Source organism: Cordyceps fumosorosea (genome assembly GCF_001636725.1).
Source record: "Cordyceps fumosorosea ARSEF 2679 chromosome Unknown scaffold_32, whole genome shotgun sequence".
NCBI lineage: Eukaryota > Fungi > Ascomycota > Sordariomycetes > Hypocreales > Cordycipitaceae > Cordyceps > Cordyceps fumosorosea.
Window position 1 is genome coordinate 64537 of NW_017387332.1, and position 21337 is coordinate 85873.

At 58.3% G+C, this 21337-nt stretch overlaps 9 protein-coding genes across 9 annotated transcripts; 3 read left to right on the plus strand and 6 right to left on the minus strand.

The window, feature by feature from the left end:
* Nucleotides 1-842: 842 nt before the first annotated feature.
* On the plus strand, nucleotides 843-5471 carry ISF_08561 (ATPase, P-type, phospholipid-translocating, flippase; the record flags this gene model as incomplete). Its single annotated transcript, XM_018852164.1, has 1 exon — nucleotides 843-5471. The coding sequence occupies one exon, from the start codon at nucleotides 843-845 to the stop codon at nucleotides 5469-5471; it is 4629 nt and encodes a 1542-aa protein (XP_018700628.1).
* A 1419-nt stretch (nucleotides 5472-6890) lies between these two features.
* On the minus strand, nucleotides 6891-7388 carry ISF_08562 (MarR family transcriptional regulator; the record flags this gene model as incomplete). Its single annotated transcript, XM_018852165.1, has 1 exon — nucleotides 6891-7388. The coding sequence occupies one exon, from the start codon at nucleotides 7386-7388 to the stop codon at nucleotides 6891-6893; it is 498 nt and encodes a 165-aa protein (XP_018700629.1).
* Nucleotides 7389-7760: 372 nt separating this feature from the next.
* ISF_08563 (Methyltransferase type 11) lies at nucleotides 7761-9169 on the minus strand (the record flags this gene model as incomplete). The annotated part of the gene is made up of 4 exons (XM_018852166.1): nucleotides 7761-8247; nucleotides 8307-8505; nucleotides 8565-8582; nucleotides 8644-9169. The coding sequence occupies 4 exons, from the start codon at nucleotides 9167-9169 to the stop codon at nucleotides 7761-7763; spliced, it is 1230 nt and encodes a 409-aa protein (XP_018700630.1).
* Nucleotides 9170-10228: 1059 nt separating this feature from the next.
* On the minus strand, nucleotides 10229-11740 carry ISF_08564 (Monooxygenase, FAD-binding protein; the record flags this gene model as incomplete). The annotated part of the gene is made up of 4 exons (XM_018852167.1): nucleotides 10229-10500; nucleotides 10568-10846; nucleotides 10907-11492; nucleotides 11564-11740. 4 exons carry the CDS (start codon nucleotides 11738-11740, stop codon nucleotides 10229-10231), a joined length of 1314 nt encoding a protein of 437 aa, XP_018700631.1.
* A 1447-nt stretch (nucleotides 11741-13187) lies between these two features.
* Nucleotides 13188-14684, minus strand: ISF_08565 (cytochrome b2; the record flags this gene model as incomplete). Its single annotated transcript, XM_018852168.1, has 4 exons — nucleotides 13188-13351; nucleotides 13414-14041; nucleotides 14079-14485; nucleotides 14558-14684. 4 exons carry the CDS (start codon nucleotides 14682-14684, stop codon nucleotides 13188-13190), a joined length of 1326 nt encoding a protein of 441 aa, XP_018700632.1.
* A 440-nt stretch (nucleotides 14685-15124) lies between these two features.
* ISF_08566 (para-nitrobenzyl esterase) lies at nucleotides 15125-16804 on the minus strand (the record flags this gene model as incomplete). The annotated part of the gene is made up of 1 exon (XM_018852169.1): nucleotides 15125-16804. The coding sequence occupies one exon, from the start codon at nucleotides 16802-16804 to the stop codon at nucleotides 15125-15127; it is 1680 nt and encodes a 559-aa protein (XP_018700633.1).
* A 479-nt stretch (nucleotides 16805-17283) lies between these two features.
* Nucleotides 17284-18429, minus strand: ISF_08567 (FAD dependent oxidoreductase; the record flags this gene model as incomplete). The annotated part of the gene is made up of 1 exon (XM_018852170.1): nucleotides 17284-18429. The coding sequence occupies one exon, from the start codon at nucleotides 18427-18429 to the stop codon at nucleotides 17284-17286; it is 1146 nt and encodes a 381-aa protein (XP_018700634.1).
* Nucleotides 18430-19161: 732 nt separating this feature from the next.
* On the plus strand, nucleotides 19162-20236 carry ISF_08568 (peroxisomal D3,D2-enoyl-CoA isomerase; the record flags this gene model as incomplete). The annotated part of the gene is made up of 4 exons (XM_018852171.1): nucleotides 19162-19224; nucleotides 19293-19443; nucleotides 19620-20132; nucleotides 20190-20236. 4 exons carry the CDS (start codon nucleotides 19162-19164, stop codon nucleotides 20234-20236), a joined length of 774 nt encoding a protein of 257 aa, XP_018700635.1.
* A 541-nt stretch (nucleotides 20237-20777) lies between these two features.
* Nucleotides 20778-21077, plus strand: ISF_08569 (hypothetical protein; the record flags this gene model as incomplete). Its single annotated transcript, XM_018852172.1, has 2 exons — nucleotides 20778-20853; nucleotides 20920-21077. The coding sequence occupies 2 exons, from the start codon at nucleotides 20778-20780 to the stop codon at nucleotides 21075-21077; spliced, it is 234 nt and encodes a 77-aa protein (XP_018700636.1).
* Between the last annotated feature and the right edge of the window lie 260 nt (nucleotides 21078-21337).

A 21337-nucleotide genomic window follows, 5' to 3' on the forward strand; every position in this document is an offset into this window, starting at 1 on the left:
AAGCCGGGTGACTGCTGCCGTTGTATGTACGACCCAATAACAAGGCGCGGCTTTTGCCGTGGCGTGTCGGACGATTGAGGGCGGGGAAGGCCGGTTTGGGAACGGAGTCTGGGGAAGTCAGTACTAGACTCCTACTTAGCCTCAAGATTGCGAAGAATGAAGGGAAGGAACAGTAACCAAGAAGAGGAAGACCGAACAAGAGTAATTGAAGCCTTGCTCTCGCTTCTGCATACAAGTCTCTGCTTGGACCGGGACGGAGAGGTACCGAGGGGTCAGCAAAAGGGGTAGTCGGGCGCGACGGGGCGCCGCAGCCTCAAAAGTTGGGCACAGGCACTACCTTGCAAACTACAGTATGTAAATGAGGTGAGAGGGCTGTGCTGGCAGTGCGTGTGGTGAGAGAGCGTACTATAATTGGCAAGTCGCTACCAGCCAAGCAGCCAAGGAACGCAACCAGCAAGGTCTTGGTGGTGACGAACACGGCCAAGCCTCATGTGGCGTCGGCGACTCCCCACCCCACCCTCCCTCGCCTATGTCCGTCCGTCTGGACTCTGGCTGGACCGGCTGACGACGATCCAAGGCTAATAAGCCTTGTCCTCCTGCAAAGTCTTTGATTGATGCGACGTTTCAACATGTCCATATCCTTTTTATTTTGACACTGGTGACGCTTCTCCCCGCGAATAGCTTACTGTCCACGCTACGCATACGAGCCACGCATACGGGCCGACGACAGCTCGATACCAGCCCTAACCCACGACAAACGGCCAGCACGAAGCCCGACGTACCCCATCCTCAACCAGACATTCGCGTACTAGGACCCCAAATGCTGACGCACGACGGGTGGCATGCTTCCCAATCGCAATAGCGCGTCGGCTGGCTCGGGGCACCATGTCCCTGCCGTCGCCGCCGTTGATGCCACCGTCGACACGCAGCGCTCTGCCACTCCGCGCATGACGGCGTCACGCTCCAACACTGACCCGACCGTGGCCCTCAGTCGGGGTACCGGTGCAGCAGCTCGAGCACATGTAGGGCAACACGAGCTCGAGACCATACACTCCAAGGCACCCCTCGCCGCCGCGACCAAGACCGACAGCGTTGACGATGCCGCCACCAGCGCCGCTGCGAGCACCTCCGTCCGGCTCGCCAAGCCTTCCTTGCGCGACCGCCTGGGCCACCTCCGACCCGAGCTCCTTGCCAGTAATAAACGACGTCGACAAATGCACGGCATGCTCTGGAAAGAAAAGGCCAAAGCCCGTGTCGCCGCCGCCTACCAATCTGTCATCATCGAAGGCCTCCTGCGTCGGAAACCGCTGCCGCCGTCGCGCGATGGTCGCCACATTCCCATGAACCACCCGGACAGCCTGGTCGATGAGCGCAGCAGCCGCCACTACTGCAGCAACTTCATCCGGTCCTCGCGCTACACCGTGTATGACTTCGTCCCAAAGCAGCTGCTCTTCCAGTTCAGCAAACTGGGCAACTTTTACTTTCTCGTCATGGGCATCCTGCAGACTATTCCAGGGTTGAGCACCGTCGGGCAGTGGACGACCATTGGACCTCTGCTTGCATTTGTGGCATTTAGCATGGCCAAGGAAGGACTGGACGACTACCGAAGATATCAGCTTGACAAATCCGAGAATCGAAGCAACACGCTGGTGCTATCACGTAATGACGGCCGAAAACGAAAGCCGGCTCATATGAAGACGGCGATGAAGCGTATAAAGTACTTCAACGACAAGGATGAGGTGGCTGTGGAAGAGATTGCTCTCGGTGATGTTGAACAGAGCCCTGCTAACTCCGACTGGGTTGAGCTTGACTGGCAGCAAGTTCGCGTCGGTGACATTGTCCGCCTGCAGCGTGACGAGGATGTACCCGCCGATATGGTTCTCCTACACGCCACAGGTCCCAATAGTGTTGCCTATATCGAGACCATGGCCCTGGATGGCGAGACGAATCTCAAAGCCAAGCAAGCCTGCCCGCCACTTGCCGAGCGCTGTGCCACCGTTGACGGCTTGCGCAAGACGCAGGCGACTATCGTATCCGAAGATCCCAACATTGATCTGTATAGCTACGACGGCAGGGTAGTCATCGGTAGCGAGACACTACCTCTGACTCTCAACAATGTCGTCTACCGCGGCTCGACTCTGCGTAACACTTCTGAGGCCATTGGTCTCGTCGTCAACTCGGGCGAAGAATGCAAGATACGCATGAACGCCCACAAAAATGTGCGCACCAAGAAGCCTGCCATGCAATCTGCCGTCAATAAAATCATCTTCTTTCAAATCTTCATCGTCGTCATGCTCGCTGTTGGCTTCACCATTGGTTATTACCTGTGGGAAGAAGACGTCGAGAACAAGTCCTTCTACCTCTACCGAAAGGGTGTCTACGACGCCGCCGTACCGTTTCGAGAAATCTTTTTCGGTTTTCTCATCATGTTCAATACCCTCATCCCGCTGTCACTATATATCAGCTTGGAAATTGTGAAGCTGGGCCAGTTGCTGCTGCTGCATGATGCTGACATGTATGACCCTGTATCGGACACCCCCATGGTGGCCAACACAACGACAATTCTGGAAAATTTGGGACAGATCAGCTATGTCTTCTCGGACAAAACCGGCACGTTGACGGAAAATCTCATGCGGTTTCGCAAGCTTTCTGTTGCTGGTGTATCCGTATTGCACGACATGGACGTCTTGCGAGACGAACGGGCCAAGCAAGACAAGCTGAATACATACAAGACCTCAAAGAAGCGCGGAAGGCAGCAGGCAAATGCCGTGACGTCGGCAGAACCAGTTGGGCGCACATCTACTGGCTCTCTTACTCACTGGAAGTCATCCGTCCGGCCCAACGACGAACCTGACATGAAGACTGAGGAATTACTCGAATACATTCACTTGAAACCGAATACCGCCTTCTCCCGCAAAGCCAAACACTTTCTTCTCTGCATTGCTCTCTGCCACACGTGCTTACCCGAATCCAAGGATGATGGCTCCATTCATTTCCAGGCTGCGTCTCCCGACGAGCTGGCACTAGTGGAAGCGGCACAAGACTTGGAATACCTAGTCATTGATCGACCGGCTCAGACCATCAAGTTGCAAATCAAGGACGCGGAGGGAAACAAGGCCGTGGAATCTTACCAAGTTCTGGACGTGATTGAATTCAGCAGTCTGCGAAAACGCATGTCCATTATCGTTCGCATGCCCGACAAGACGATTTGCGTCATCTGCAAAGGTGCTGACAATGTCATCACTTCGCGTCTGAAATTGAGTCACCTCGCCGAACAAAAGGCGCGTGACATTGGCCATAGAGCCAGCATGCGAAAGACGTTTGAGAAGAACAAGGCGCTGCAAAGGATGAGCATGCAAATGAGTGCCCGTTCGACTCCCAGAAACAGCCTGACCATTCGGAACCGCGACTCGACGGACTTCCGCGAGGGTCTGCGACAAAGTATCGGCCGTCGCTCTGTAGATGGCAATCGATTGGGCGAGGGCCAGTCCTCATGGCTTCAGCGACGTCGGACCGAGGAAATGGCCACTCCACGCCACTCGGTTGACTTGCTAAAGTCCAACAGACGCAGCCTCAGCCGCGTTGCCTCGTTCGATGCCATTGACCGCCGCGTTGATGAGAGCATCGCATCGAGCGACGCTGCCATATTCGAAAGGTGTTTCCAGCATGTTGACGACTTTGCGACTGAAGGCTTACGCACGCTACTCTACGGCTACCGCTATATTGACGAAGACACGTACGCGAAATGGAAAGCGCAGTATCGCGAAGCAGAGACAAGTCTCGTTGATCGTCAACAGCGGATAGAGGTAGCCGGTGATTTGATTGAGCACAAGTTTGATCTGGCTGGCGCGACAGCCATTGAAGACAAGTTGCAGGATGGTGTGCCAGAAACCATTGACAAGCTGACACGCGCCAACATTAAAGTATGGATGCTCACCGGTGACAAGCGTGAGACGGCAATCAATATTGCGCACTCGGCGCACGTCTGCAAGCCATATTCAGAGCTGTATATCCTGGATGCCAACGCTGCCGGAGCGCTGACGGACCAGCTTACCATGACCCTCACCGACGTCAGTCGCGGCATGGCACCCCATACCGTGTTGGTCGTGGATGGCCAGACTCTCACCAAGATTGATGCGGATGACGAACTGTCCATCCTCTTCTACGACCTTGTCATTCGTGTTGACTCCATCATTTGCTGCCGTGCGTCCCCCTCGCAAAAGGCCGAGCTCGTCAAGGCCATCCGGCGCTACGTCCCAGGCAGCATGACGCTGGCCATCGGCGATGGTGCCAACGACATTGGCATGATCCAAGCCTCGCACGTTGGCATCGGTATATCTGGCCGCGAAGGCCTGCAGGCTGCACGCATCTCAGACTACTCCATCGCGCAGTTTCGCTTCCTGCAGAAGCTCCTCTTTGTTCACGGGCGTTGGAACTATCTCCGCACAGGCAAGTATGTGCTGGCCACGTTCTGGAAGGAAATTTTCTTCTATCTCCTTCAAGCGCATTTCCAGCGCTTCACAGGCTACACGGGCACGTCGCTGTTCCAATCGACTAGCATTGCAATGTTCAATACCCTATTTACATCATTGGCTGTCATCCTACCTGGAATTTTCGAGCGGGACCTGCGGGCAGAGACGCTCTTGGCCGTACCAGAGCTGTACACCTTTGGCCAGCGGAACAAGGCATTCAATTACCGGTTGTACATCGGGTGGATGCTCATGGGAATTGCGAGCAGCTTCATCGTCTACTACATCACCTGGGCCGTGTACAACTCGGCCCTCTTCACTGAGGACACTTCCCTTTACGCCATGGGCACGATATGCTTTACAGTCGGCGTCATCTTCATCAACACGAAGTTATTCATCCTGGAACTGCACAGCAAGACGGTCATTACGTTTGCCGGGTACATTATTACTATTGGTGGCTGGTTCATCTGGCTTCTGATCCTCAACAAGCTCATGTCCGCAAGCATGAATGTCTACCTGGTTCATGATGCATTCACGCGCAACTTTGGTACGCACCTTGGGTGGTGGACGACGCTCCTCGTCGCTCTCACCGGGCCCATCATGCTGGAGCTCGTTGTGCAGGGCGTGCGCAGGGTGTACTGGCCGACAGACACGGACCTCATGCAGCGGATGGAAAAGGACGCCGATGTGCTGGAGATCCAGGCACGCTTTGACCGGGACCCGGAGGCCCACCACACGCATGCCAGCGACGACGAGCAAGTCATTCCGGATGACCACCGCGGCGGGAGGGCAGGCCTCGGCGCGGCAAAAGTCAGCCAGGAGCTTGAGCGCGGTGCTGCCGTGCCCGGGCGATTCTCGTTGTCGGACACGCCGCGGAGGCCGCCGGCGGTTCGGGCGAGTCTGGACGAGTACAGGCCGTCGCAGTTTACGCCTCTGACGGAGGAGCAGGAGAATCCGTCCACCAAACCTAGCACAAAGCTGGAGCGGATTCGGGACGACTAGAAGATGGAGGTCGCTGTATATGTTGCATCTTTAAATGGGATGGGATGGGCTGTTGCACTGCGTTTGCTGCTTCTGCCAGGAGCGCACTGTAAGACTTTTATGTCATTTCTTTTTGTTAAGAGACGTTGTATGAGTTGGATATACCACGATTGTTTATTCTTTGATGGCGAAATGACGAATGCATCTACTTCAACGCCACTGTGCAAGTGTGGCTATGCTACGGTGTATGTCCGACGCTGCGTAGAGGTACCCTGGTTTATGAGCCTCGCCAGCTTTTTCGCGAAAACGAGGACAACAACGATGGACTGACCTGTTGCAATTGGGAGAGTTCTTGTTGACCGGAGGCTTCCCAGGCACACCCGGAACGCGTGAACGTTCTACCGGACCCGTGTTATAAAGGCACGCGATAGCAGTCAGAGACAACCAAGTATACCCCTGTTCGCAACACAATACAATACAGAATAAAGACCTGGACACGACTGACTTCCCCGACTCTGTCGCAATCTCCTCTCAGGTCAAAGAGCCAAACTCCCGGACCGGACCTCATCCCAGATCAACTTCCCCCGTCGCAGAGCCAACCCCCGAACCAACTTCCGCGGCTGCTCAGCAGGGACGCTATGACTTCCGGCCTCGTCCTCTACTTGAATCCCAAGGCGACCGTCCCTTCAGCGAAGAACGCTTCCCGCACCTCTCAAGCACGCTCACCAAGCCAAGAGCCAAAGAGACGGAGGAACTACGCCTTACTTTACTCCTGGTCGCAGTCCCGCCCTCTCTGCTACAGACAGCTGCGTGACGACGGACAGCGGGCCAGAGCCCCTCCCAACCTCGGACCCCGCCTCGCTCTTTGGACTTGAAGTCATCACGAGGCCTTCGACCCATGAGAGCCCCTCGGCATTCCGCCGAACCGCCCGCGGATCAATCAGGAGAAACGACCGGCCGGAACTCTCGCGTCCCAATCAGGTCACGACAGGGGCAAGGGGCCTGATTTTTATTCGTCAAGGTCGGAGATGGGCCGGGCTGGGCCTTCGGCGGCGGTGAGTCTCACGTCCCGATAGGCGGCCGGCATGGGGCTGAAGTTTCTCCAGTTGGCGATGTGTAAGTCACCAAAGGCGGCATTGCGGATTTAGCCAAATATAGAGCGTTTGCCAATTCAGTCAAAGAGCACAGATTTAGGTAAATAATGGAGTACTTTTCTAGGCATTTGCGGCAGACAGACTTCTAAATCGAACCATGTGCATGCCCCTCAACGGGTCTCATAGTCTACGTTACACGGAGCAAGTTCCACGCTCTTCCGCCTCCCCGGCCGTGGTTGCTGATAGAAGTAGCCTCCCGCCAAGGCGGCTCCTTCAATGCACGGCACTGCTCCTCCAATATCCGCAGCAACCTCCTCCACGCATTGCACCCCTCCCCCGGAGTCATCTACAGCTCCAACTCCCACGTCTCCTCCTGCGAGTCCCCTCCGGCCTCAAAGTGCTCCGCCTTGCCCGTCCGCAAGCACCGGAACCCCATGTCCTCGTACATGTGCCTCGCCGGCGCCAGGTTGCTCTGCGTCGTCAGCGTCACCTTGGCGTAGCCGCACTCCCTCGCAAAGTCGACGCACATCCGCGACAAGCGCCTGCCGAGCCCGCGGCCCCTTGCCTCCGGCTCGACCAGGAGCACGCGGATCCGGGCCCCCTCGCCCTCGTCCCGGCAGAGCAGGACGCAGCCGCGGAAGCTGCCCTGGGGGTCCTCGGCGATCCAGCAGCGTTCCCGCGCGGGGTCGTACGAGGCGGCGAAGGAGGCCATGATGCGGGCGACCCAGCCCTCAAAGGGCAGGCCCCAGCCGCACTGGGCGGCGTAGAGGACGCCGTGGCGATGGACGATGTAGCCGATGTCGCCGGGGCGGTGGGTGCGGAAGACGGTGTCGTCGTCGGTCATGGTGGTGGCGGGGGAGAGTGTAAATAGGACTTGGTGATGTGTATTTATTTGCAGTATATTGGAATACTTTTACATCCTGCCGGGACATGTTTGTATTATAACAGTTGATCTTGTCTCGATGGTCAACTGCCAGGCGCGCCCTTGCAGATGGTCGCTTGTCAAAGTGGAGACGCCACATCATGGCGCCGAGTGCACTTGTAGAAGCATCTCGAAGCACGCCCAACACATGTTGAAGGAATAAGTGGCATGTATATATATACTGTTGGCTTTTATACTCGTAACGCATAAATTCTTTTCAAATGTCCTCGTGCAATGGGGGTTGAAGCGTGTCCTTCCTCCTCAGTGCTTGCCCTCCGCCGCCCCCCTCCCGGCTCAGACACCACCATCATCATCCGGCTCCTCCTCCTCCGCCTGCTCCGGCTTCTGCGCGTACCAGTAATAATAATTAAAATACCTGTGAATCCTCGCGTTGTCCAGCGCCTGCCTCGCCAGCGCCAGCCTCACCTGCGCCTCCGCCTCCGACAGCCCCAGCGCCACAAACGGACGCCCCGCCAGCGTCGAAATAAAATCCGTCACGGCCGTCTTCTGGTACAGCCCGACCAGCCGCATCGTCTTGTCTTTCGCCCAGGGCCCGATGGGCACCTTGAGGACGCGGCAGCGGACGTTCTCGAAGCCGGCCTCGCGCAGCAGCGGGCCGAGCTCGGCGGGGAGCGAGGTGCTGAGGCCGAGGCGGGCGTAGGCGTCGCCGGCGAGCTCGTAGAGCACCTTGAAGGCGTCGTCGGCGGGCATGGTGCCGTCGTCGCAGAGGGGGCGGCCGAGGAGCTCCTGGAACTCGATCCAGCCGCCTGGGCGGAGGGCTCTGGATGCTTGTCAGCAGGAGGGGGGAGGGGTGGGTGGAAGGAGGATTAGAGGACATACGCGTAGGCGTGCTGCATGACGAGCGGGACGTCCTTGAGGATCATGGCCATGAAGCGAAAGTGGGCGAGGTCGTAGTTGTCGAGCAGCCAGTCGCGCTCGCAGTCGTCGACGATGAACTCGACGTTGGGCGGGACCCAGAGCGGCTGGATCGGGGTGAGGTCGATGCCGAGGACGGAGGCGCTGGGATAGGCGTCGCCGGCTGCGCTGGGGTGTTGGTTACTTTCCACGGTCATCGGGGGGAGGGGGGTTTGCACTGACTTTCAATCGCCCATATTCCTGGTCACAGTCAGTCAGCACTTCCATACACATACACATACACACCCTGTCCTCAGCATACCTGTCCCCGTCCCAATGTCAACTATCTTCTGTGGATGATCCCCCGTCGGGGCAAAGAAGAGCTTGCCGTCGGTCAGCTCCATGAGCATGACGTGCTTCAAGTCCTCGCGCGACTGCTCCTGGTCGTCGTTGGGGATCGGGTAGCGGCTGTTCTTGAAGGACTGGTAGCGGCGGCCGCGCTCGTAGGTGTGCGCGCAGACGCTCGAGGTGACGCTGACCAGATCCGAGTCGAGGCTGTTGGCGACGAACTCATCGTCGCTGATGTCGCCGCTGGTGGCGGCCTCGATGGGGGACTGCTCGCCGCCGGTGCCGGGCAGCCACGGAGGCGGCGGCGGCGGCGGAGGCGGAGACGGAGACGGCGGATCGGAGGGAGGTGCATCGCCGGCAGGGTCAGGGTCTTCACTGTGATGGCGGTGGTGGTGGTCGTCGTCCGCCGTGGTAGCTGTAGCTGCCTCGTCGGCTTCTGGGGTTTCCCTGGATTGCGGTGTCGGCTCCCGCTCCGAGGACCGCTCATCCGGAGAACCCATGCTTCCGGGTGTCCCTGCTTACTGTGTGAACTTTTTTTTTTTTGTGCGTGTCTCTTGCTCTGCCGAAGACAAAGAAAGCAAGATTGTTTGCTTCGGCAGATGCTTCAGCGACCCTGGTCCGGGGCGCGCACTGTCCTGACTGGAAGGCGAATTAGAAGGGTCCGCTGGGGATGGGAGGAGTCGGAGAATTGATCGGCTAGCAGCGCACCAAAGAATGCGATGGGAGGGTCGGAGAATAGGTTGAGTAGAGGATTGAAGAGGTCGGGACTTGATGGATGGACAATAGAGATGGGCCGTGTCGCGCGCAACTGACTTGTTGAGTCTCAAATTGGCCAGTCTTGATAGTTAGTTAGCCCTGTAGTACCTACATAGTAGGAGGTACATACATACATATGTACATACATATGTACATGTAGGTAGCTAACAACTAATGCGGCTAGGGCAAAGCCGAGACTCGATGGCTGCTGAAATGCGAATGCGTGGTCATGGCCTGGCATGAACATGGCGCCAGACTACACGAATGCAAGCCGAGTTTTCTTATTTTATGACGGAACTTTCCTTTCGTGTCGTTCCCCTCCAACCCTCCTACCCTCCCTCCTTAGCTAACAAAAATGACAAGTCATCCTGTCTTTCAGCGGCTTGGCGGGGAAATGGTCACCGCAGCGGGGGTTCTATGGTTAGTGGTCCGGGGGTCTTTTGTCAGTGGTCTTTTCTCAGTGGTCAGTATCCATAGGTACCTGATAATAAGTGGTCAGTGGTCACCGTATCCGCTTTCCTTGGTGGCGTCGACCCTGCATTTCATTTGCTGTCACAAGCGAGAACATGCTACCCTATAGTTACATTAACTAGTAAGTACATCCATCATCCATCTCATCTTTACTCTGTACGCACATGTATTACCACTGTAGTCATTGATGGGTTTGCCTCTATGCAACTGTCCGCTCTCTAATTCATACTTCATCTCTATAATTATCTATAATGATAAACCTCGTAAGATCTGGTCTACACACGGGTATCTCGACCACACAATTAAACCCCTGCCTTCTCATCTCCTACCCTCTACCTCCCATGCCCCTTGGTCGCCATCAACATCTGCTTCACCGTACCGATATCCAGTGACTTTTCCGCCTCGCACAGTGACTGCTGCACCGCTTCGGCCCCTCGCTTCACCACCTCATCATCGTATGCCCCCATCACCTCTGCCCGCCCTGCCTCCCCCGTCACCTTCCCCTTGCCCTTCCCCCCATCCCCGGGAGCAACATGCAGCTGCACCAGCGCATTGATGTAATTCTCCACATCCGTGATGGAGTGTTGGAAGCCTTGTCCGCGGTCTGTTCAATCCTGTCAACATCCACAACACAGCATGTCGCATGCATCCATCGGAAAGACATCACTCACAAATCAGCATCGGATGCGCCGCGTCTCCCGCCAGCGTCACCCGCCCATCATGGTTGTCCCACCCGACCGGAACCCAGTACTTCATCTCGTTTACGCCGACATACGCATCGTCCTCGGTCCAGTCTATCGCCATCTGGAACTCATCTCGCAGAGGCGCCGTGTGCTTGCTGATGTAGTCGAGCGCTTCCTGTCCTCCCAGTTCAACCGCCTCGCCGCGCCATATCTTGACCCAAAACGTTGTCCATGTCGACTTGTCCGAGGCGTCCTCGGCAGAGACAACTAATTCGCCGAAAAACGTCAGTGTCACCCTCATGCTTCCCAAGATGGGTATTCACGAACCGCCGATGCCCCCCACGGAGCCGGTGCCCATCATCAGAGCCGCTACCGGATGCTTTCGCACAATGGCATCCGTCTTGTACGCCTCGTCATACCGGTTGATGCCCGTCGCAAATAGGAATCCAGACCCTTGGGCCCGCGCTTTGTCCGCTCCCAGCAGAACTTCCCTGACCTTTGACGACGTCCCGTCGGTCCCGAGGAGATAGTCAGCGTCAACTGCCGTCCCGTCCTCGAACTCTGCCTTGACGCCCTTGTCTGTCTGGGCAATGTTCTTCAAGCACATTCCCCATCGGACATCGATTCCCCGGGCGAGAAGCGCGCGCAGGCGTCTCCGGCTCACCCGTCGCGCCCCGGGTGTCGGGCTGCTGAAGAGGAGATCCCCCGTGACCCCGTTATAGCACGGGAGCGTCTCGACCTCGGCGTCAAACTCCAGATGCGAATTGCACAACGCACCGTCCAGGTCCCGGAGCACCTCCTCGGGGACCAAGCGCCGCAGGATGGGCATGGCCCAGTGCACCAGCATCGTCCACTCCCGCGGCCGCGCATCGATGCCCTCCTCCTTCTCGACCACGATGGCCCTGAAGCCGTTCTGATGCTGTCAAAATAGGGTCCCCAGACGGAACGGCTGCATGCCAAAGTTTGCCGTAGAATTTGTCTCACCTGCTTCAAGCCCTGTGCTGCAAGGAGCCCCGTAAGTCCCGCTCCGACGATTAAAACAACGGGTTCGGCCGCGCTCGGCATTGCGGCGGCGGCGGCGGCGGTGTTGACTGCTTCGGCTTCGCGCGCAGCTCGGCCGCGAAACAACGACGATGCCAAGGGAATCTTGAGCCAACTCATTGTCGTTGAGAGACGAGAAGAAGAAGAAGTTGTCGCCATCGTGCTCGTTCCTTCCCCGGTGGTCCCGCTTGAGCGAAGTGGAAGGCTACCGGTAGTACGGATAGTAGTGGCAGGTATGGATCAGCTACACGCTTCCAATAGGCACTAAAGATGCGCGGCAACGTGGCTAGGCCGAGTTTACATATGGATACTCTTGGTTGCGAGTATTGCTACTCCCTTTTGATCTTCTGTTCCAATCATCACGCCACCTCGTAACCACTTTTGCGGGAGGACTGACCCATCCTGCCAGGCCGGTCGAGTGCGAGGCTGACGGGGAGGCGGCGGGCTGCACAGTAGTTGGCCGCTGATGCTAATCCATGACGGGAAATGCTTCTCGGTGGTAGTTGGTGTCGATTTTGGCCGTTACGCAGACAATGCTATGGACCCGGTCGAATATGTCCGAGAGCACCGGCCTGGCGGGACCTGTGGACGCTGTGGCGTCGCTGTTTCTGCAACTCGTGGGGTCTTGGTTTTACGTAGAATTAATGTATCAATTAACTGTGGAACAAGAGGAACCACGCCACATGCTGATATATCCCGGTAAGAACTATCAAGTTGCCAGTGTTGCAAGGTACCGAGTACCAGCCAGTACAGCAACCAGAATCCCGACGTCGTGTCTCTGCAGACCGGGCTTCTCATCCCATTGGTACACCGGCTGGCTGGTTCATCCACATGGTTCCAGCTCCAGTTCCAGCCCATCCATGCATACAGTACATGCACAATGCTACCCAAGCTTGTCAACTGCCGAGCTTGAAATGCCGAGCCCGTCTATCAGGCGCCCCACCCCAGCTGGACATTATCAGCGAGGACAGCTCTCCATCTCCATGTCGACAGTTGTGCTGCCAGTTTGCGCATATCATGTACACCATGTACCTCGAGGATTAGAATTTATGGTTCAAGAAACAGCAAAGAGTGACTGCCAAGTGAGAGCAGCTGTCGACTGACACATCTTCACCCGCGGAACGTTGTCCCCTTCTCTTGGCACATGCAAACCAGGCGGGCTCGCTAGTGTCCGACTATACGAAGTAGGACGTAGCCCTTCCACATTGATTCACGTCGCATTTGCTAGCAAGGAAAAAGCAAAACTACAAGTTGAATAATGACAGGTTGACAAGCCACCAGAAGCTGACAGGAGTTGCTGTTGCTGTTCATGTACGCCAAGCAAGTGACGGAATACTAGCAAACATGCACCAGGCAGGGCCGAAGTGACATTTTGCGCGATTGACGAGGTAGTTTTGTAAAGAAATATGACGCTCATTTTTTCTTTCACAATAAAGTCAAATTTACGTTCATCTTCTCTTGGACATCAAGGCATCTGGGCTTACCCTGAACATCCAACAAACCAATACACATGATGGACACTTGGACAAGAAGCATCCATGTACCTCGTAAGCGGCTTCATGCCATGTCAAATCTTGGCCGTGATCCTCCTTGGCTCGCCCAAGTACGAATCCCGACCATCTACCACATACCCATCCACCAACTTGGTGTTGAGATACCGCGGACTCGCATCCGCCATCAAGTCCGTCATCCCGCAGAGCCTCATCGCCACCTCGATCTCCTCCCGTAGCACTGCCACAAGTTAGCTTTCACTCCCAACCTCGGGTAATTTTTTTTTTCTTCCTCTTTCTTACCGTTGGCCGCGTGCACCACGCCCTCCTCCCCGTACCCCAGCGCATACAGAAACGGCCTGCCCACGCCCACCGCCGCCGCCCCGAGACACACCGCCTTGACCACGTCCGCCCCGCGCCGAAACCCGCCGTCCACCAGCACCGCCATCCGGGCAAACACCTCCGGCGCGTACCTGTGCAGCTCCAGCAGCGTCACCACCGCCGGCTGCGCCCCGTCCGCCGCCCTGCCCCCGTGGTTGCTCACCGCGATGCCGTCGCACCCGCACCGCATCGCCCGCGCCGCGTCCTCCCACCGCTGCACCCCCTTGATCACGATCGGCAGGTCCGTGTGCCGCCGGATCCACGGGACGTCCTCCCACGACAGCCGCGGATCGATAAACGTCGCCGTCTGCCGCGCCAGCCCCGCCCGCCCCCCCTCCTGCGCGCGCTCGTCCGCCTCGCGCTTGGAGATGACCGGCAGGTCCACCGTGACGAACACGGCGCCGACCTTGCCGGAGCGCGTCACCGCCCGCAGCAGCGCCTCCGTCTTCCGCCGGTCCTTGTCCACGTACAGCTGGAACCACGCGCGGCGGCCCTCCGGCGTCGCGGCCAGCACCTCGTCGAGCGGGTAGGAGGCGGCGGTGGACACGCACTGCGGGATGTTGGCGGCGGCGGGGGGAGACGTACACGGGCATGGCCATGGCGCTGCCGAAGAGCGAGGTGAGGGTGCGGACGCGGGCGACGTCGCGCATGACCAAGGGGCGGAACCAGATGCGGCGAAGGACGTCGATGTTGGCGTCGCGGGTAATGCAATCGTTGGAGGCGCTGTCGATGTACGCCCAGGACTGCGCGCTGAAGGAGGCCTTGGCCGCGGCCTCGAAGTCGTGCAGGTTGAGGATGCTGGACAGCGGGGGTTGCTTGCCGGCTGTGGCAGTCGACGAGGCGGTGGCGTTGCTGGTCTTCCAGTCTGCGGAAATCGATGTCTTGTCCAACTGGCCGAGCTGACGCTCAGGGCTCAGGGTCTTGGAGATGAGGGATGGCGCGTGTACTGCGTTGTACTGATCGGAAGCATCCTGTCCTGCGTAGCTGTAGATGACTAGGGCAGTCGGACGAGGTCTGGTAAGGTGAGTTCATTTTTGAGAAATGAGAAAAATAAAACTGCACGTACTTTGGGCGCCGCCGGGATGAGTCGGCGCGAAGTCGGTCATGTCGTAGACATGGTTGTCGACGACGATCCAGCAGTCGTCGTTGGTGGTGTGCTTGCGCACCTCGGACACGGACACTTTTCTGGCCATGCTGAGTGGCGGACCTGTGAGAGTTGTGACACACTTGTGACAGCTGATGCAATAGCTTCCAGCCTTATAACATCTGCCTGCCTCCTCGTGTATTTATTGCTGCGGAAAGCCGTGATTTGTAAACGGCTTCCGTGAGTGGACCGGGCTGCTCCCCGCACCCGCACTGCGGAGAAGTCCCCCCGCAAATCGGCCACCCATCGCGATGTCGGCATTTCGATTCGGCTTCTTTACTCATGAGGCTGGGAATCATAACAAGTCTATGTGATTGAGAATGGTCAATTCCTATAATTCCGCTTTGTAATTTGCATCTTCCGCCACACACCGGAACAAGTGTAAATTCCTGTGATTATGCTTACGATCCGCATCTGCTACCATGTATGTAAACAAGGTCAAACTTGTGTAATGATTCTTTAACGATTATTTGATGATATGCCCATCCGCTACTTCTGAAGCCTGCCCGCCCTCTCCTCATCATTCCAAAACGCACAGTGCCTCACCCTCACATCATCGCATTCCGTCCCCGTCCTTCCGGGACTCACCACAAGCTGCTGCGCACAACCCCCTCGGGCGCCCTCGGAACCCCCGTACCGCGGCCATTCCGGCGCCCCCTCCCCTCGGAACTTGTTCGGCTCGCCCGCCGCCACGAAGCTCGCCATGTACGCGTGATACTCCCTCGCCACCTCCGGGAACGGCACCCCCGGCTCGTTCCACAGGTACGCCGCGTCCGACGCGTGCGGCACCCCGCGCCACCCGCTCGCCTCCAGCGGGTGTCCGGGCGTGTCGAACCGCAGCCGCCACGTCTCCCCCCCCGTTGCCTCCGCGGTGGCCCGGCTCGGACAGATGTAGGCCATGTCGGACCACGCGGCCGACAGCCGGTCGTACTGCGTGCCGTTGGGCGAGCCCCGCGCCCACCGCGAGTCCGGGTGCGCCGCCGGGTCTGGGTACAGCTCGTTGAGGATCGCCAGGTCCGTCACGTTGAGCCCGGGGCTGAGGGCCTGCCAGAACCGCAGAAACTCGTCGTTGGTCTGCAGGTGGCCGGGCGTGTAGTACTTGCCCTCGTCGGTGGTGTGCGTGGTGATGAGGGGGAGGCGGTGGAAGCTGCGCTGGCGGAGGACGCGCGAGCCGCGCCGCTCCATGCGCGGGGCGCCGGGGACGGGCTGCCACGGCCAGCTCAGGCTGCTCTCCGCCTCGGCGTAGATCCGGGAGCTGACGCGCTCAATCTCCTCGATGGGCGCGGCGCGCAGGCAGGCCAGCTGCTGCTCGTCGTCCGCGTCGGCGTCGCAGCTGACGTGCTGCATTAGGGTGCGGAAGTCCGCCTCGTACCGCGGATGGCTGACGTCCGGGAACGCGCGCGCCGTGACGGCGCCGGACTGCAGGATCGCCCGCGCAAACAGCGGCGCGCCCTCGTCGGCGCCGTAGTTGTGGAAGTACTGAAAGGCGGCCGAGTGCGCGCCCGCGGACAGCCCACCAAGGGTGATCTGTGCCGGGTCGCCGCCGAACGCGGGCAGGTGAGTTTGTAGGAACTGCAGGAAGAAGTGCTGGTCGCGCAGCCCGAGGTTCAGCAGGCCGAGCCTCTCAAACAGACCGCTCGGGAGGAACCCTAGCGAGTTGAGGCGGTAGTTGAAAGTGACGACCATGACAGGTTGATCTGAAGATGCGACGAACGAGCCGCCGTCCATGGTCCGGCCCGAGTACAGCGAGAAGGCACCGCCGTGGATCCAGACCAGCGTCGGCAGCTTCTGGGTCAGCGGCACGCCGGCCGGGCGGTACACGTTAAAGTTGAGGCACGCCTCGGACTGCTCGCCCGCGTACTCGTAGCTCTTGTCCTGCGTGCAGATGGGGCCGAAGCGCGTCGCGTCACGGACGCCGTCGAAGCGCTCGGGCGGCTGCTCAACGGGCGCGAACCGACGGTCGCCGACCGGCTGGAGAGCGTAGTCGATGCCGAGCCAAGCATCGACGGGATTTGCCAAGTTGAAACCGCTGATGCTCTTGGACAGGCGGGTTCCGCGATGCTGCCCGATACCCGTCAGGTTTGCCACTGGTGCTGGGCTGGAGTCGAAGCCGCCGATGGATCCGAGCAGCACGGAGCTGATGATGGCTCCGAGGGAGGGCTGGACCATTGTGAGTCCGGGTGGGAAGTCAAAAATAAAATAAAATACAAGAAACACAAGATGAAGTAGAGAGACAGAAATTGATGAATGAAAGGGCAACTGGAATGTAGGACGGATGTTTCCGTGCCGGTGCCGGCCACCGGAAGGCGTATCGGCCTATAACGCGGGGTAGGCAACATACATAATTGTGCTAACGTACCCGAGGCGGAATTACGCAACCCCCCAGCGGAGGCATCTGCACACGTAAAACATGTATAAAATACTGCATAAATAGACTGTTGTGAAATAGACCATTTATTAATTCAGCAGCTCCGGATCTGTGACCTGTGTCAAGGTCATTGATTGCCTGACCAAAGGCGTTCAGCTCTTGGTAACATGCGCTTCCGCCAACTTACAACAACATGCATTCACAGCAGAGGCATCTTTATCAAATCCTTGTTTGCGGCCGTCCATCATGAAAGTACTACCCTCCAACTTGTCATCCCACCCTAGTCGTCCTCCGTACCCGCCGGCATGCCAAACTTGGACAAGTCATCCGAGCTCTTCCCATCCACCGCCATCTCCGCCAAGTTCCTCCCTATCGCCGGCGCAAACTTGAACGCGTGCGCCGCGCCCAGCGCCACCAGCACCTCCGGGTGCCTCCGCAGCGGCGCGACCACGAACTGCCTCCCCGGCGTCAGCGTGTACTGACACGTCACCGTGCGCAGCGTCTCCCGCTTCCCATCCGGGATGAGCCCGTCCATGAACCCGCGCAGGTCGTCCAGCAGCTTCGGCGAGTGCACAAACGTGCGCTCCTTGGGCGTCATCGGGTTCATGGCGCAGTCCTGGCCGGCCTTGATGGTGGGCTCGCCGTAGGCCGGGAACCCGTAGAAGCACGGGTCCGCGTGCCAGATCCACACGGGGAACAGCGAGGCGTCAAAGGCGGAGGCGTCGGAGGGCTTGAAGTAGGTGACCTGCTCCTGGGAGACGGTCAGGGGGATGTGCACGCCGAGGGGGCCCAGCAGCTCGTTGGTCCACGCGTCCGTCGCCAGGATGACCTTTTTGGCGGCGTAGGTGCCGCCAGGCGTCTCAATCACCACCACTCCTCCTCCGTCCTTGGGCGGCGTGATCGCCGTCACGGGCGTCAACTCCCTCAGCAGCGCGCCTTTCGCGCGCGCCAGGTGCTGCATCGCCGCCACCGCCTTGGCCGCGTGCGCCACCCCCGAGTCCGGCGTGTACACCACCCTCACCTCCTCCCCGATGCCAAACTGCGGCCACCGCTCCCTCACCTCCGCCGCGCCCAGCAGCTCGTAGGGTATGTCGTTCTGGCCTAGGCTCGTCGCAAAGGCCTCGGGCGAGAGCGGCCCGCCGTCGGGCAGGAAGACCAGGCCGCCGGTGATGGTGGTCAGCTTCTGGCCGGCCGCGGCCTCGAGCTGCGCCCAGTCCTCGTAGGCGGATTTGGCGAGGGCGACGTACTGCGGCGCCTCGTAGGAGGTGCGGATGATGCGCGAGGTGTCGTGGGAGGCGCCGCGGACGTGGCCGAGCTCGAACTGCTCAAAGGCGATGACGCGGGCGCCCTTGAGCGCGGCGTGGTAGGCGGCGGCGCTGCCGAGGGCGCCGAGCCCGACGACGGCCACGTCGTACTCGGTGGCCATGAGGGCGGTGTTGGTGTAGGACAAGGTTCAATATGGGTTGGAGAGAAGAGAAGGCAACGAAGCGATGACTCGGTGGAAAGAAGCCCGAGGGAGCTGATGCAAGCAGCGGGGGTCGAGTCCAACAGGTGGGAGTCGAGTCGTCTTAATCAAGTCGGGAGGGTAGGGTGTATTCCCGTCTTCACCCCGCACTTGTCATCCATTGCTGTGCCTCGAGCTCTCCGATCACGCAGGTGTAGGTCAGGTGCACCATTGTACTGATGGTTGGGTTTGTGCTTCGCGGCCGTGTCTTGCTCAAGGCCGAATCTAGACCGGGCCAAGCCACCGACTAGCACTCCCACCATCTTCTCTGCGCGACAAGCTTAGGGAGGGGGATAAGTGGTTGTCGGCGAGGTTGGGTGCCGATCGGGTACGGGCACGGGTCGAGGCGGCCGCATTTCCGGGGAAGAACTGACATGTTGGCCCAGGTTGTGGGTGGTGATGGGTGAGAATCGCGAATCGTGGTCTTTTTAGTTTCCATAGCTCCAGAGATCCTGGCCAACATGTCAGTTACCTTGTAAACCCATAGTAATCCGGGGGCGGAGCACCATTCTTATTATTAGCTCCCGGTCGGCCCCAGGTGGACTCCGGGGTTCCGTCACTGGGGTTATGTATTAAAAGCTAGTAACCAAAGGAGATGCGCAGTCATTTCAGCCTTTGCTAAAAATTTTGCTTGACAACTTCATCTAGCGAGCCATGATTAAGACAGACTACACCGACATTGTTGTCGAGGTCTCCGGCCAGATTGGCATCATCAAGGTAGCATTCTCCTGGCTGCATGCACCGGCGCACAGCTCAGCCGGTCGGCTACTTACACATTATCCCAGTTCAACCGCCCAGACTACCTCAACGCTTTCGGCGGCCGGCTGCTGCCAGAAACCATCAATGCATTTCGCGAGCTCAACGAGCATCCCGACACCGTCTTGACCGTGTTGACCGGTGCCGGACGCTTCTTCTCCTCCGGCTGGGACATACGAAGTACAGGTCGCCGCCTTCGCTGACCAACATGGGACATGCATGGCTGACGCTCTTCGCTTCTGGCAGACAACTACTTCCCCTCCGGACCGTTCGAGACTGACGCTGACGCCAAGATTGCGCATGCGAATAACCTCTATCCCTGTCCGGCAGAGCTCCCTCCCCCCCCCCAACCGCAGGCATCGAGCTGATCCGCACCATCATCGACCATCGCAAGGTCTTCGTCCTCGCCCTCAACGGCCCCGCCACCGGCGGCGGCGCCGCGTGGTTCCTCGGCCTCGCCGACACCGTCCTCGCCGCCTCCACCGCCCACCTGCACATGCCCTTCTCCGCGCTCGCGCTGGTCCCCGAGAACGGGTCCATCCGCACGCTCGCCCACTCCCTCGGCGTGCACCGCGCCAACGACCTGCTCATCTACGGGAAGAGGGTGACGGCGGGGGAACTGCGCGCCTGGGGCACGGTCAGCGAGGTGTTCCCTGCGGGGGATTTCCACGCGGAGGTGAGGGGCTTCTTGGAGAGGCAGCTGGAGGAGAATGACGGGGAGAGCATGATGATTGCAAAGAAGCTGGGGACGGCGCCGCTGAGGAGCGAGAGGCTGCTGGCGGCGTACGAGGCGATGGATGCGCTGTACGAGAGGATGGTGGAGGGCGCGCCGACGGCGAGGTTTGTGAAGAAGATTCAGGGGCTTCAGGGTATGTGCAGATTGACGGTGCGTAATTCGTACATGACGAGTGCTAACTGGGCTGTAGAGAAGAAGGAGAAGAAGGAGAAGAAGGAGAAGCAATCAAAGTTGTAATGTCTGGTGGTGGGTGAATTAGTACATTGTACATGGACAATTACAGGGTCTGTCGTGGCTATTTACAGTACCTAGCCTGCTAACGTGCCTGTATTTACAGTACCTGCTCAGTAATGGGGAAGAGCTATGTACAATGTACAAGACATCCTTTGCACTGCCATCAACGTACAGCGAGCCAACTTCCAGACTTGATCTAATTCCCTCCACGATAATCTACGTACAATTCCTTTGAATGAATAGCATTCAAATATAAGCTTTCGGCACGGTGACTTGACAGCAGCCGGCGCGGGGTAGCCCCGATCACGAGACTCGTACAGTGATCGGCAGCCGGCAACCCCATTTCAACCCACTGAATCCACTGTAACTACCTACCTATGTATGTATGTACTGTATGTACTGTAGTCACTCCCTACAATATACATAGATAGTGGCCTGTGCACCTGGGGATTTCCAACCGGCTGAATGTGAACAAGACACCATCACCACCATCACCAAACCAATCATCACCAAATCAATCAACTCACACCCCAACCAGTCCAAAATGCCCTCCTCCTCCGAGGTCGCCAAGGCCAAATATCAGGCCATGCTCGAGCAGGCCAAGATCAACAACGCGCATCGTAAATGCCCATCGGGTAGTTTGCGTTGTCCTTGGAGGTGAAGACTAACTCGACAACTGCACATAGACCGCACCAACCGCGTCGTCACGACCCGGCACCCGTCCACGGGCGGCTGCGAGATTACCAACTCGATTTCCCGTCGTACCAGCCATAGCAGCATGGACGTCCCGACCGGTCGATTCCGTGCCTTTATCAAGAACCTGGTCTCGCCCCCGGCGTATTAGCTGGGGGCATCCGTATTGAGTAGCAGAGGGAAGCGACGAGCCTGACGCTTGAGTACGCTTGAGCATGCCTACTCGTAACAGAGACGAGGAGAGATTGTATACTCTGATATCTTGACATTTGTATTTTTTTTCCACAATTCTTTTTTTTTTTTTTTTTTCTCGCTAATGTCATGGCCACTCATTCGACTCACTCCCTGTCAGAATCATCTTGTTCCCACCTAAATCATCCTGTTCCCACCTAAATCATCTTGTTCCTCAAC